This window comes from Balaenoptera musculus, chromosome 11 (assembly GCF_009873245.2).
Source record: "Balaenoptera musculus isolate JJ_BM4_2016_0621 chromosome 11, mBalMus1.pri.v3, whole genome shotgun sequence".
Taxonomy (NCBI): Eukaryota; Metazoa; Chordata; class Mammalia; order Artiodactyla; family Balaenopteridae; genus Balaenoptera; species Balaenoptera musculus.
In genome coordinates, this window is record NC_045795.1 from 67,634,185 (window position 1) to 67,649,371 (window position 15,187).

The 15,187-nt window shown below is 59.0% G+C and overlaps 1 protein-coding gene across 1 annotated transcript in view; it reads left to right on the forward strand.

The window, feature by feature from the left end:
- Window positions 1-15,187, forward strand: part of DNAH1 (dynein axonemal heavy chain 1) — an 87,326-nt gene that overhangs the window by 40,158 nt on the left and 31,981 nt on the right. The window contains exons 14-34 of the mRNA XM_036868566.1: window positions 405-598; window positions 694-919; window positions 1,396-1,515; window positions 1,896-1,978; window positions 3,032-3,173; window positions 3,606-3,761; window positions 4,165-4,363; window positions 4,443-4,696; window positions 5,281-5,493; window positions 7,031-7,195; window positions 7,676-7,797; window positions 7,956-8,061; window positions 8,645-8,824; window positions 9,498-9,638; window positions 10,256-10,419; window positions 10,649-10,762; window positions 11,513-11,701; window positions 11,995-12,100; window positions 12,803-12,916; window positions 13,372-13,521; window positions 15,016-15,102. Of these exons, the coding sequence (XP_036724461.1) occupies window positions 405-598; window positions 694-919; window positions 1,396-1,515; window positions 1,896-1,978; window positions 3,032-3,173; window positions 3,606-3,761; window positions 4,165-4,363; window positions 4,443-4,696; window positions 5,281-5,493; window positions 7,031-7,195; window positions 7,676-7,797; window positions 7,956-8,061; window positions 8,645-8,824; window positions 9,498-9,638; window positions 10,256-10,419; window positions 10,649-10,762; window positions 11,513-11,701; window positions 11,995-12,100; window positions 12,803-12,916; window positions 13,372-13,521; window positions 15,016-15,102 (3,225 nt within the window). The remainder of the gene's footprint in view (window positions 1-404; window positions 599-693; window positions 920-1,395; window positions 1,516-1,895; window positions 1,979-3,031; window positions 3,174-3,605; window positions 3,762-4,164; window positions 4,364-4,442; window positions 4,697-5,280; window positions 5,494-7,030; window positions 7,196-7,675; window positions 7,798-7,955; window positions 8,062-8,644; window positions 8,825-9,497; window positions 9,639-10,255; window positions 10,420-10,648; window positions 10,763-11,512; window positions 11,702-11,994; window positions 12,101-12,802; window positions 12,917-13,371; window positions 13,522-15,015; window positions 15,103-15,187) is intronic.

The window sequence follows — 15,187 nt, forward strand, 5'->3', positions numbered from 1 at the left end:
ACTGACCTCCAGTCTTGGGACCCCTTCTCAAAGGTCCTCATTCGTCACCACAGCACAGCCTGCTACTCCAGGCCCCACAGCCTCTGTAACTCCAGTCCCCTCTTCTGTCCCTTGCTGGTCAGTCAGAGACATCAGTGACCTGGTTGTCCCGTTGGCCTTGAGCTGAGCCAGGCAAGGCAGAGGAAGATGCTGCCCCTTGGTGTGCCTCCTGGGCCTTCCCGCCTTGTATTAGTCCACAGCCTCACCTAAGAGACGTGGCAGCAGACCCTCTGCCCTGCCCCCACCATGCTGTCTATGCTCGGCCACGCTGCCGCTCACTCAGTCTTTGGACCACACTCCAACCCTTCTGCCCGCCTGCACTGTGGCCCATCCAGCTCTGTGCGCCTCCCCACCTTGCCCCACAGCTGGTGATGGAGGACATCTTCATCAGCGGTGACCCCCTGCTGGAGTCGGTGGGGCTTCACGAGCTGCTGGTGGAGGAGCTGCGGGCCGTCATCGCCAATGCTGTGTGCAAGGCCATGATCCCACTGCAGGCCTACGCCAAGGAGTACAGAAAGTACCTGGAACTGAACAACAATGATGTTGGCACCTTCCTCAAGTGCGTGGGTGCGTCGGAGTGTGTCTGCCTGTCTGTGTGACCCCCACTCACCCTCTCACCACCCTCTGCCCCTCGTGGGTGCCTGTTGTCCACAGGGTCTTCCAGACGCAGTGCCCGTCGGCCGAGGAGGTGCGGGAGGTGGTGCTCACCCACCTGCAGGAGAAAGAGATCCTGGACAGCTCGTTGCCCAGCATCATCATCATCGGGCCCTTCTACGTCAACGTCGACAACGTCAAACAGAGCCTGTCCAAGAAGTGCAAGGCCCTGGCCACTTCCATGCTGGACATCCTGGCTAAGAACCTGCACAAGGAGGTGGATGATGTAGGTGCCCACCTGCCCAGGCCCAGAGACTGCACCAGCACACACACCGTGCATACGTAGCAAACTCCCATGAGTGAGGCTCAGGGGTGTCTGCAGACATCCAGGCCAATGGAAGGGTCTGGAAGTCACCCTGCCTTGACCCTGCCTGGGGTCATATGGGAGGTCCCAGGAAGTGGGGGCTGCTATCTTTTCCCCCGGACTTGTAAAGAGCTGGAAACCCCTCACAAAGAACACCCTGAGATGGATCATTTCGCAGAGCTGAGGGTGTGCAGGTGCAGGCGGCTGGGGATGGGGAAACGCACTGGGTAACCCTCAGCTCCCCAGTGCGCTGGAAGGGAGCACCTCTTTTTGGAAGGATGTGGTGGGGTGGGGGCAGTTCCCTGTTGGGAGATACTGGGACCAAGAAGGAGGAGCAGGCCCCTGGGCAGGCAAGGGAGGGGCACACGGCCTCCCCAGCGCCCTCCCCCTCCTGCCAGATCTGTGAAGAGTTCCGCAGCATTAGCCGCAAGATCTACGAGAAGCCCAACAGCATTGAGGAGCTGGCTGAGCTTCGTGAGTGGATGAAGGGCATCCCCGAGAAGCTGGTGGGGCTGGAGGTGAGGCGGGTACACAGGGGGCTAGGGGCTGGGGACAGGCAGGGGCTGGGAGAGCAGGAGCCGGGAGGCTGGGAGTGAGGTAGACACACAGAGGACAGGTGGGCTTGGAGGGTTATGAGGCTGGGTGCACGGTGCAGATTCAGAGCTATGCTGTTTGGGAGGTCAGGAGGGCATGAGTGGAGGGCTGGAGTTTGGAGGTGTGGTGGCCCAGGCCCTTGGAGCCCTGAGCCCAATGCCAGCACCTCCTCCACCACCCCAGGCCTCCCCTCTCTGGAAGAGGGCAGCCTCTCCCTAACACCCAACCACTCTGGGGAGCCTGGTCCCAGTTACCCTCCCACCTCCCAGGTACACATAGTTCTCATCAATGCCTATACATGCAGGATCGGATTGTGAAGGTCATGGACAACTACCAAGTCATGGACGAGTTCTTTTACAACCTCAGCACAGATGACTTCAATGACAAGTGAGTGTGAGGTCGGTCCCCACTCCAGGCGGGTGGTGGATAGCAGGAGGTGGGGGAGGAGGTGCTGAGCCATGGCGGCTGCAGGCTGTGCGGTCACACGGCTCCACACGGGCCAGGGCCACGCGGCCAGTGGGGCAGAAGGAAATCATTTGGCCCTCTTGGTCTAGGGACCCTGCTGCCCACCACCCTGTCTCCATTCTCTATCCCGTCATTGGCCTGACACACACATGTTCACCGGGCCTGGGATCCCCTTGTTTGTGGTTGAGGCCCTTGGGGGTCCTTGGGAGCATGGCGAGAAGGCAAAGCCCAGCCTGGTGGGCGGTCCCTGGGGAGGAGCACTTGTCCCCACCCAGCTCGAGAGCCTCATAGGAAATAGCCTCAGATTGGGACTGCCTTACTGAGGCCAAGAGACCCCTTGCCCAGCCTGTCGTATGGCCTAGGGCTGGCTCCAGGTTGCCAGGGTCTGGGAGAGACTGGCACTGTCTCCTGGGAACCCTACCCAGGAACCCTAAGTCACCTGCTTTATGGGACATCCTGGTGCTCAGGGTGGCCTCCCCCAGGATCTGCAGCCCAAGGCCAACTGCAAGCAGAATCTCTGAAGCCCACAGGGCCACCAGGTCAGCCAGGCAGAGGGAGTTGATATGAAGGAAGCTGGTCTGGTGGCCCTGTCTGGTCACCAAGGAAATGCAGGCTAGAGGCTGTCACTTTGCCTCATCTGAGCTGAGGCCCCTTACAGACCTGGGGAACTCAGGATCGCTTCTCTCATTTTGGACACCATTCCCTTCTTGTCCTGTCACTGCACTGGGCACATTGGGTGTGCATCTCCCTGGAAGCTGCCCACAATCCCAGAGTGGGGACTGCTTTCCCTGCCAGGCAGCCCCACACTTCAGTGGTGGCAGTGGCTGCCTCCAGGCTCACTTCTACCTCCCGGTTGCCCAGCCCCGGCTGCTCCAGCTGCCGCCTGGATCCCCCATTCTCCCCTTCACCCTGGCCTGCACACCCCATGATTTCAGTGTGACATTCCCCCCCATAACCCACCCCTGCCCCATCCAGATGGGCTGCCAGCAACTGGCCTGCTAAGATCCTCGGGCAGATAGAGATGGTACGGCAGCAACACATGGAAGATGAGGAGAAGTTCCGCAAAATCCAGATCATGGATCAGAACAACTTCCAGGAGAAGCTGGAAGGGCTGCAGGTGGGGCTGGGTTGAGAACACACACACACACACACACACACACACACCTCTCCAGGGCCAGGCCTTGCCCCTTGCAGTCAGGAGGTGCTGTGTCAATGTTTGCTGGGTGAGTGAACAAGTGGCTAAAAGAGTGAACTGAAAGGTCAGAGAGGTGCCTGGGCAGCAAGTTCCAGGAAATTTTGGAGTAGCAAAGAGCCCCAACCCCTCTGTTGTGTCCTCATGGGCACTGGGTCTCCATCTGACCTTGCTGTGTTACCCTGGGGTGGTCAGCTGCCTGTGATGGGCCAGGAACCGCTCACTGCAGGAGAAAGTCCCCTCAGAACTGGGAGATGTTGATGCTCTGGGGACCTCAATTTCCCTGGGTGTGCGCGGGGATGCGTGGGCATAGGTGGGCCCACAGAGGCCTCTGATCCCTTGCTCCTTGGCCTGCAGCTGGTGGTAGCTGGCTTCTCCACCCACGTGGAGATTGTGCGAGCGCATGAGATTGCCAACGAGGTGCGGCGGGTCAAGAAGCAGCTGAAGGACTGCCAGCAGCTGGCGATGCTCTACAACAACCGCGAGCGCATCTTTGGCTTGCCCATCACCAACGTAGGCCTCCTCTGGGCACACTGCCCCCCAGCCCTGAGAAGGGCTCGAGGAGGAGCCCGTGGCATTTGCGGCCACGTCTGGAGCCAGCTGCCAGGTGGCAGGGCCCTGGCATTTGGGGGGGCAGGACTGAGCAGGCTGCAGAGAAGAGCTTACCCTCGTCTCCCGGCCCCCAGGGCGAGGAGGCTGCCTGGACCCAAGCAGGAGGCTGGAGGCTCAGTGCAGGCCTTGCTCAGCCACTCAGAGCCCAGAGCCCATGGGGGGAAGGAAGAAGGGAGGCCAGGCCTGAGTCCATGGGGACAGGATCAGGGACAGCAGCCAGGAGCAAGGAGGGGCCCCAGAAGGAGCAGCGTGGAGAGAGACTGGGGAGCACCCCGACACAGCCCCAGCTTTTCTGCCCCTGCAGTATGACAAGCTCTCCAGGATGGTGAAGGAGTTCCAGCCCTACCTGGACCTCTGGACCACAGCCTCCGACTGGCTGCGCTGGTCGGAGAGCTGGATGAACGACCCCCTGTCAGCCATTGACGCAGAGCAGCTGGAGAAGAACGTCATCGAGTCGTTCAAGACCATGCACAAATGCGTGAAGCAGTTCAAGGACATCCCAGGTAGGCAGCCCAGCCAGCCCGTCCCCTCCTTCCCTGCCTGTGCCAGCTGCCTCTCACCCCTGCCTGCCCTGCCCGGCAGCCTGCCAGGATGTGGCCTTAGACATCCAGGCCCGCATTGAGGAGTTCAAGCCGTACATCCCGCTGATCCAAGGACTGCGCAACCCTGGCATGAGGACCCGGCACTGGGACATGCTGTCCAATGAGATCAACATTAATGTCAGGCCCAAGGCCAACCTGACCTTCACCCGCTGCCTTGAGATGAACCTGCAGGACCACACTGAGAGCATCAGCAAGGTGGCCGAGGTGGCTGGCAAGGAGTATGCCATCGAGCAGGTGGGCCGCCACCAGCAGGCCCGCCCTGCCCCACCCACATGCTGCCCAATGGTGTGGGAAGGTGACAGTACTGGGCCCCATCCCTGGGGTCATTCACCAGGCCCAGAGGTTGAGGTGCATCCTATTAAGTGCGTTAATAATGCATATGAAGTGCTTGGCATGGTGTCTACCATCCCTATTATTACTCAGTTGTTCCTCTTAAGTTATTCCTCTCTCAGGAAGGTGCTGATGGCATTACCTCATTTAACAGATGAGCAAATTAAGGCTCAGAGAGGTTCAGCAATTGGCCAAGGTGGCATAGCCAATAAGGGCTGGAACTGGGACCAGAGCTCCTAACCAGTACCTTAGCTGCCTCCCAACATGCTTGTACATGCATGTTGTATACATACACCACATGTGAGAGCGAGTCAGCCTTGGATTCCGATGAGGGTCCATGGGGGATTTGTTGACCAGACAAGCTGAGAGTTTGCTGAGGGGGCCTGAGGGAAGATCATGGCCGGGTAGAACCTGCCCTTCCCTGCCCAGTGCTGCTCAGTGTGGGCCAGCTCTTTCCCGGGACCAGCCTTGACTCGTCCCTACTCCAGGCACTGGACAAGATGGAGAAGGAGTGGTCCACCATCCTGTTCAACGTGATGCCCTACAAGGAGACAGAGACCCACATCCTCAAGAGCCCAGATGAGGCCTCTCAACTGCTTGATGACCACATCGTCATGACCCAGAGCATGACCTTCTCACCCTACAAGAAGCCCTTCGAGCAACGCATCAACTCCTGGGAGAACAAGCTGAAGCTGACCCAGGTGGGCCCTTCCTGTCCTCCCCTCCCCCCATCCCCCCACCCTCGCAGCACCCTGTCCCAGGGCTGCTCTTTATGGTGTCTGGGTGGGTTTGGAAGCGGTGGAGTGCCTTGCTGAGGTTTGCACAGCTCCTGGCTCTCTGACAGGCCCCTCACAAAGAGGAGGAGGACTAGAATGGGGCTCTCCATCTCAGGTTCGGCTGCTGGAGGAGGCAATTCAGAACGTGTGGGTGGGGCCAGTGTTTGGTCCAAAGCTGCAGCTGAGGAGGGGCGTGAGAGCTGCCAGCAGACCCCCAAAGTGCTGCCTAGGCTTGGGACAGCTAGGACCTCCAGTCTCAGGACTTTCTGGGCTGGACACCACAAGGCCCTGAGGCTCCTCAGAGTCCCCTTCTACTCGGCCCTGAGCCTCTCACTCAGCTTCTCACTGGAGCTGGCTCACGGTAAGAGAGCCAGGGCACTAGGGACTGCTGCTCTTTGGGGCTCTCAAGGCCAGTGGCCGGCACTATCTGCAGAGCCCTGAGGTCAGTGCCAGGGCCAGGCCTACTGGTATGATTGACAGCCCCTCTGTGGGAGCTGTTCAGAAACTTCCAGTGAAGGCCAGAAGCTGAGCGAGGAGGGCTTGCCTGTATGTTCCTCGGGTCACCCAGAGAGGCCTGAGCTCATCAGCATTGTCCCTGGGTCTCCGTCCTTTGCTCACACTGTCCTCTCTACCTGGAGTTCCATCTCCTCCAGGGCTCAGCATCGAGCAGCCCTCACTGATTCCCCCACACCTGCCTGCAAGGTAGTCCCATCGAGGCCCTTGGTCGGTACCTCTTACAGAACCCATCACACACACTGGGCCCTTGGTGATTCAGAGGCAGAACTGGCCGTTTAGAGGACGGTGGGCTCCTCAAGGGCAGGGACCATACCCTCCTCTGTTTCCTCTGGAGCCCACATGGACCTGACCTGGGCCTGACACAGGCTGGCCGCAGCACACGTCTCATGAAGAAGAGAATGAACGAATGAATGAATGGGTTTGCACTGATAGGAAATGGCAAGAGATAAATTTGGAAAGGGGAATCTGGAGGCAGAGGGGAAAGTGGCTTGAAGAGGTCTCACTCTTGGACTGATGTTTCACAGAGCATTTTAGGGGATCTCAAGCTCAAGTCCCAGTACACCTCAAAGAATCCAGGGGTCATAGACCCAAAGTCCTCCCAGGAGAGGAGACTGGTTTGGTCTTCCGTGCACTGGGCTCTTTCCTTGTTACTTTAGGGTTTGCTGGTTGGGGCGTGGTTCTCTCATAGGAAGAGTGGCTCCCCTGGCTCTGTTGGAGGATTGGGCATCCTGTGGGGGATTTGCGGTTTCTCTGGAGGGCAGACATCCATGCAGCCTCTTTGTTCCCTGGAGTACCGTGGCTGACAGCGCCATCTAGAAATTGCCCCGTGGACACTGGCTCTGGTGCCCAGTGCTCTGCCTAGAACTCTAGTGGGATAGAATGTCTAGGTCATGGGGGACAGGACCCAACTTGGACCCCAGGCCCTGACAGTCCATGCCCTGTCCAGGAGGTGCTAGAGGAGTGGCTGAACTGTCAGCGGGCTTGGCTCTACCTGGAGCCCATCTTCAGCTCTGAGGACATCAACCGGCAGTTGCCGGTAGAGAGCAAGCGCTACCAGACCATGGAGCGGATCTGGAGGAAGATCATGAAGAATGCCTACGAGAACCGGGAGGCGAGCTCACACGGGGATGGGAGGGGGCAGCTGGGACCACCGGGGAGCCTCCTGGTCTTGTCTCTCACTGAACAAGAAAGACTGGAGGACAAGTCCAAGGCTTTGGTCTTGGCCCGTGTCCCCCTGGGTGGGCTCCCCAGTCTTGAGAGACATTCCTCAGAAACACAACAGTTGATGGTTTTCCTCTTGGAGATTTGCAGTCCACATTAATATTTTTAAAGACCCTGACAAGTCCTACAGCAAATCAGATTACTTGGCTTTGGTTAACCCAATTTTTTTTGATAATAGACTTCTTTTCTGTGGGGCTGACAGGGGTGATGGAGGCAGCCCCTGGCTCGGGGCGATTTTCCTGCCCCCATCTACTCCCGGGCCCCACTGAGGGTCTCTACGTGGCAGGCATGGGTCCTCTCTGAGCCCACCTTGCTGCTTCCCAGTCAGACCGCTCTTACTTCCAGTTTCTCTCTGACCCGGGCTATCCAGGTGATCAATGTGTGCTCTGACCAGAGGCTGCTGGACAGCCTGCGGGACTGCAACAAGCTGCTGGACATGGTGCAGAAGGGCCTCAGCAAGTACTTGGAGACCAAGAGGAGCGCCTTCCCCAGGTGAGCACCACCGGCCCATGCCCACTCTGTCAGTGCCTGCCCATGAGCCTGGGGCCCCAGTGCCCCTCCAGGCTGGGGTGCAGGGATGTCAGTGGTACTGGGGCAGCTGGGACCCAGGGGCTGCCTGACCCACTCCCTCACCCCTGTTCCCCTGGCAGATTCTACTTCCTGTCTGACGATGAGCTACTCGAGATCTTGTCCCAGACGAAGGACCCCACAGCTGTGCAGCCCCACCTGCGCAAGTGCTTTGAGAACATCGCCCAGGTGGGTAACTGGGCCAAGGGCTCAGGGCCAGGAGCACTGGGGCACCTTCCCAGGGAGCACACCTCTTCTCTCACCTCAAGTCTCTTTAGCAGGAAATGAGGTGGCAAGTGAGATTCCTGGCTCTCAGAGACATACCTGGGGCCTGTGGGAGGAAGGTCAGCTGCAGAGCCCTTGGCTCAGGGTTGGGGGACCCTTGCTCCCAGCTCACCCAGGGGATCCCTGGCCCCTGCCATACACTGAGGTTCTGGCTAGGCTGAGAAACCCATGAGGCCAGAGGCTCCTGACTCTCCTTGCCCTCATCTTCACCTACGAGGGAGGCCACACAGGCCTGCACAGGAGGGGGACACGCAGGGCAGGCTTAGCCTCCTTCCCCAAGTGGGCTGGGCCACAGCTGGGGACAAGGCAGTCCCATCTTGCCCACAAGCAGTCAGGGAAGGCCCAGCCAAGGTGGAGCTCTCTTCCAAACGTGAATGCCACCTTCTGAAGGTGGAGGGCACAGGCAGGGTCAGCACTGGGGCTCTGGTGGGCAGGGCTTCTGGGCACACTGAGGGTAACCCCACTCTTAACTGCCCCCTGCCCACAGCTGCTGTTCCAGGAGGACCTGGAGATCACACATATGTACTCGGCAGAGGGTGAGGAGGTGCAGTTGTCCTTCTCCATCTACCCGTCCAGCAACGTGGAGGACTGGCTGCGGGAGGTGGAACACAGCATGAAGGCCAGTGTGCGGGACATCATCGAGAGAGCCATCAAGGCCTACCCCACAGTGAGCCGTGCCTCCCCTCCCAGCGCAGCCTCCCAACCTACTCGTTCTTCCGTTTGCTCCTTTCTCAGTGCCTCTCCTCTATCACGGGGGCTGGGCTACCTGTCTACCTCATCCTCAGACTACATACAGCCTTAGCTGCTGCTGCTCTCAGTCAGCCAGAGTGTCTCTGGGGGCAAAGGGTCCTTGGGGCCCACTCAGGGAGGAATCTGAAAACACCCTCTGAAAAGTGAGACTGGCTCCTAGTGATAATCAGTTGCTGTTGTTATGTTTCATGCACTCACTGTGTGCCAGGCCCTGGGATGGGACTTCACCCCCATTACCTCTCTCAGCCCCACAATCAGCAGCTAGCCTGGGGGTTAAGCCTTATCCTACAAAGTAGCCGAGAGGTGTTTCCTGCCCAAAGGGCATGTGATTCATAGGTGGCAGTCAGGATTTGAACCCAGGACTGTGTGTTCCCCCGTCCTGGGCTCCCACCCCTCTGCTTCCAGGTCTCTGCAGAGGAAGTAATGACTCTGCCCAGCCCCGAGAGGCCCAGAGCTTAATGGCTTCTCTGCTTTCGAGGTGGAATTAACAACCTGAGACCAGAAGCACAGATGACATTTAAGGGAAAAACAGTGTGCAGGGTCAGGGCTGGCAGCTTCCTGGGTCAGCCCCGTCTGTGTTATCGTCCCAGATGCTCAGGACTCAGTGGGTTCTGAACTGGCCTGGCCAGGTGACCATCGCCGGGTGCCAGACTTACTGGACCATGGAGGTGGAAGAGGCTCTGGAGGCCAGCAACCTCAGTACCCAGCTGTTCCCCCAGCTCGCCCGGCAGGTGGGACTCAAGGGGGTCACCATCTGTTCCCCACAAACACCCCACACCCTGGGAGAGCCCAGCCCCTCCAGGAGCTTTGTTGTGTACTGATCCTGGAAGAGGCCTGTGGTTGGAGCCAAAGAGTAGAAAGTCAGACACCCTTGAAATGAGTGTCTCATGACCAGCCACAAGTGAGAGGGATGGGGGCTCTGAGGGGAGCTCTGAGGACAGGCAGATGCCCCTCTCCCGAAGGTCACAGTGGGAGCCTCCTCCTGGAGCCCTCCTGGGCTACCCCACAGCCTGCGCTCACTCTGCACCGGCTCCTCACCACACTCCTTCCTCGAGCTCCTCGCCAGGCCCCACCACCTCACCTGGCCCTTGACACCATACGCTGCAGGGAGGCAGATGCCATGCATGTGCCTCCGTTTTTATCACTTCCCTGCCAGACTTCCCATGTGACCAGTGCCCTGCCTGCCCTCACCCTGCCTGGTCACTGCACCCCACCCATCCCAGACCATTAGAAGCCCCCAGAATAGAGGGGTTGTTCCTGGCAGAAGCCCACCCTCTGAACAAGGGAGGGGAAGCCTGCCCGCAGCGTGGCCCTGCCCATTCCTGATGGTGTCCCCCGGCTCCTGCAGCTCAATGACCTGGTGGCATTGGTGCGGGGGAAGCTGTCCCCCATGCAGCGAGCCGTGCTGTCAGCGCTAATCGTCATCGAGGTCCACGCTAAGGATGTGGTGAACAAGCTGATCCAGGAGAACGTGGTCAGTGTGAATGACTTCGAGTGGATCTCACAGCTGAGGTGAGGAGGCAGGCAGTGTGGCCACGTCCAGGGCCAGAGCAGCAGCAGGAGGGGTCAGGGGATGTGGAGAGTCAACTACAATAGGGTGGTCCGTGCCCTCGGGGCCCTGGGGCAAGTTGGGCGCCTAGATGCTCTCACTCCTCAAAAGAAACGCCTCTCCCCTACCACATACCCTGCCCAATGGCCCGTGGTCCACAAGGCCTGGGAACCTATCTCCCTGCAAAGCCAGGTACTACTGGATGAATAACAACCTGTACATCCGGGCCGTGAATGCCAAGTTCATCTATGGCTACGAGTACCTAGGCAACAGTGGGAGGCTGGTGATCACGCCCCTCACAGACAGGTGAGTGCCCCCCTCCCCACGTACCCTCCCACACTGGGCCCCTCCCTCCAGTTCTGACTGGCCCAGGAGTCCAGGGCCCACAAGGCGCAGTCAGTCCATCAAAGGTTAGGAGCTCAGCTTTCGGGTTTAAAACCGGCTCTGCCCGTCATGGGCTGGGCGACCTTGGGCAGGTGGCTCAACGCCCCCTATGCCTCAGTTTCCTCTGCAGCTTCCTCAGGGTGGTTATGAGAGTTTCGTGAGCTGATGTGTAAAGCTCTTAGCACCTGTGTGGTGCTCAGTAAGCATCTAATGGGTGTGGGCTTTATTGATTTTATCAGTCAGGTCCTCCTTTCAACACAAGAGAGGAATTGATCTTGAGAGAAACAACGGGCAAGTCCCTTTACAAAGTGAACACTTCTAAAGCAATCAGTCGTTTCCTCTGGCTGCCTGTATTTAGTAGCAGCTGGATTTTCAAATTGGGTTTTGAGGAAAGGAAGGGAAGAGTGGCCACAGGTCAGCCATCCTGGCAGGTCCCTGAGCCAAGCGCTGCAGGGCCATGGGGTGGGGGAGCACTGGTCAGGTGGCCAAGGGCTCCAATCCTGACCCTGGCAGCCAGGGCTGGGCCCGCCTGGGGCCCTGAGAATGGGGAGGAGCAGGAGCTGCCCCTCCACAGGGCCCAAGACGGTGGGGGATGGGGGCTCTCTCTCCTCGTGTCTGTGGGACTCCTGAGGAAGGTGCACGGCCCACACCCATCTCCTCTCACTCCCGCAGGTGCTACCTGACCCTGACTGGGGCCCTGCACCTCAAGTTTGGGGGTGCCCCAGCTGGCCCAGCTGGCACAGGGAAAACTGAGACCACAAAAGACCTGGGCAAGGCCTTGGCCATCCAGACCGTTGTGTTCAACTGCTCCGACCAGCTCGACGTCATGGCCATGGGCAAGTTCTTCAAGGGCCTGGCCAGGTAAGGCTGGGTGTGCAGGTGGCACAGACAGGGCAAGAAGGCTGAGCTCTCCCGGGACATTGCCGAGAGGAGCCTCACGGGATGGTGGAGGGGAGGGGATGGGATAACAGATGTCAAAGGCTCGGCCCCTGGCGGCCACTGGCGGCCACTGGGACGGGGTGGTGAGCAGTGGGATTGTGGCTGAGCTGACGGAGAGCACCACTGAGGGCTTCCTCCCCAGCAGAGTCAGCGGGGGCCCTTGGAGGTGCCAGGGGGCTCTGAACTCATATCCCCCCTCAACATTCTCCCCTCAGTGCTGGGGCCTGGGCCTGCTTCGATGAGTTCAATCGCATCGATATCGAGGTGCTGTCTGTGGTGGCGCAGCAGATCACCACCATCCAGAAGGCGCAGCAACAGCGGGTGAGCCTCCCGGGGGCCACCCCCGTCCACGCCTCCCGCAACTGACCACGTTTTCCCTTCAACTATACCCGTCCCGCCCATGCCGCCTTGCAGCCCCCCAACACTGGTGGGGTGAGAAGCCAGGTGCTCAGGCCTGCCCTAAGCCCAGCCTCTCTCATCTCACAGGGGACTGGGCAGTCCCCCCCACCCCAGCAGAGCTGTCTCTGGGGGACTTCTGAAGCCAGTCGGGGAGCCCCATATCCTTACCCCACTCTGGGTACAGCTCCTAGGCCAAGCTGCAGTAGATGAAGCAGTCCCTCCCCACATCCTGACCCTTATGGAAAGTCCCAGCCATTTGTCCTTCTTCTAGTTTTGTTCAGGGTGGTCAGAGGTCTTCTCCTGGGGATAAGAGCTGGGAGGCTGGCAGGTGTCCCGACCCCAGGTCCTAGTAAGGGCTGAGCTTTCCCAGGTCTAAGGAGAATCAGTGTTGGGAAATGGGGGTGGAAGAAGATATGTGAAGACCTCCGGGAGCTGGGACCTGGGAGGCCACGGGTAGCCACTGGGACCAGAGGTCTTAGGCCAGATCCTGAGAGAGGAGCCAACCCATGGTCAGGGGTCCAGTACAGGCTGACCAGTTATAGCCAGGATAGGGGCATCAACAGGGGATGAGGGGGAACATCCAGAGGATGGGGCAGGTGAGCCAACCCCTCCCTACCCCTGTAGGTGGACCGCTTCATGTTTGAAGGCGTCGAGATCCCACTTGTGCCATCCTGTGCTGTGTTTATCACCATGAACCCGGGATACGCTGGTCGCACGGAGCTGCCCGATAACCTGAAGGTGAGTTCGGGCCTAGGTTTGTCCAGGAGGCTGCTCAGGGCATTGGGAAGCACCAGAGCTGTGGCCTGGGCTCAGAGATGCTAAAGCACTTATGCAAGTACACACAGCTGCTGGACATCAGGGACTGTGCTTCCCCATGGCAGCCCTCCTGCCCAGGGGCCCTGAAGCCCACCCCCAGCCATGGAGAGGAGGGCCCAGGCCTGTCCTCAGGGCTTGGGAGAAGGTAAGGGGCACGTTCAAGTCAACACAAAGGACCGGTTTCTAATGGGCAGAGGGATCCACTCATAGCGGGGTATAAGCCTCAGCTATGGCAGGCGCAGTGGAGGGAGGATGCAAGCATCGGTGGGGGAGGAGGGCAGTGGAGCTTCCTTCAGAGGACCAGACAGTCCAGAGAGCAGGTGGTGCTCTGGGAGGGGAGGTGGCCTCTCCATTCACACGTATACCATGCGCCCCAGGCACTATTCCGGCCTGTGGCCATGATGGTTCCGGATTACGCCATGATCGCTGAGATCTCCCTCTACTCCTTTGGCTTCAACGAGGCCAATGTGCTGGCCAAGAAGATCACGACCACCTTCAAGCTGTCCTCCGAGCAGCTCAGTTCCCAGGTGAGGGCCTGCCCTAACCAGGTTCCAGGGTCTGAGAGCTGCTGCCTTCCCCTAGCAACCCTAGGAGATAGGAATTACATCCGCACTTCTCAGCTGAGGACACTGAGGTCCTAAGTAGGCAGGAGCCTGGCCAGGCTCATGTGGTGCACAGGGGAGCTGGAGCAGGAGCCAGGAACAGATGCCCACCTGGGCTAGTTGAGGTGCAAGCGAGGGTCAGCCAAGAAGAGACCAAGAGCCACACAATCCAAGGCTGGAGAGCAAGTGCACCTAGGTCTCGTGGGACCAGAGCGGGACAACCAGCACCCCCTCCACCCGAACCTCCCAACACCAGGGCCTTCCCCTCAGTGAGCTGATCCCAGGTTCTAGGGGCACATGCTGTTGGTATAGGCACCAGCACTGGCGGATGAGCTTTCCTGTTTGGCTCCAGTCTCAGGCAGGCTCCCCCTTGGCAGTGGCAGAGAGGAGCCCTAGCTCTGGGCTTACATGCTACCAGCTTAGTTTCGTAATGGTTCCAAAAATGTCCCTGGTGTCACCCTAATGGGCTCTCTTTAGGTGACCTGCTCATGCATGAACACCCATCACTGTGGCTTGGGAGACCATACTGCCTTTGACCAGGTGGGGCCCACCGAAACCCGTGGGCTAGAGGAGCATTCTGTTACTGGGAAAAACAGCAGCTGTCCACAGAGTGCACCATAGGTGCCAGCGCCTCCACACACCCTTCTTTCTAACCATCCACTTTCAAAAATGTACCCCCTCAATAGAGCAGCTGTCCCCACATGGTTCTGGAAATGCAGTCAACCCTTCCCAAGTGCTGATGACCCAAAGCCAAGCCCAGTCTCTTCATCCAGCTCCAAGTCCAAGATTTCTGGGAAATGTGCTAGTCTGTGGGTCAGGTCCAGATGTAGCTTCATGGTCTGGCACCATGAGGCAAAATGATAAGTTTAACTATTTCCAACACACCTGCTATATAATGGAGAGAAACAGAACCAGAGGCAAAAGCGGGGAAAGCCAAGGTAGTACGGCCGAAAGGGTGGGTCTGGAGAGATATGATGAATGTTAGAAGGAAGCTCAAAGGCCATCGAGGCAAGTCTGCTTGTGGCACAGATGGGAAACTCCTTCATTCCCTTTTTGAACAAAACTTGAGTGCCTCCTGCCCTTGGCGCTGTGCTGGGACCACAGGGATTGAGCCATGACCAAGGCAGACTCCTCACCCTCAGGGGCCAAGAGGCAAGCAGGGGTGCAGGATAGGTAACCTGGTAAGGGGAGCGGGCCACTGGGGCAGTGAAGTAGAGGGCACCACAGGAGCCCAAAGTGGGGCACCTGGCCCAGGCTGGGGCATGCAGGTGGGTGCAGATGGCCTGCAGGGGAAGTGACACTTCAGCTACGAGCTAGGCGATGAGGCACGGCCAGGTGTCAGGTGGGAGACAGTGTTCCAGACAGAAGACCCGAGAGGGACAATGCTCAGCCACCCCTCCTCCTGTATGGTGGTGACAGGATCACTATGACTTCGGGATGAGAGCTGTGAAGACTGTGATCTCAGCTGCCGGGAACCTTAAGCGAGAAAATCCCAGCATGGATGAGGTGAGCTGCATCCAGAGGTGCCTGGGGAGTAGGGCTCTAGGGAGGCTCTGGACAGCTAGAGGGGTGTCTGACCTGGGCCTCTGCT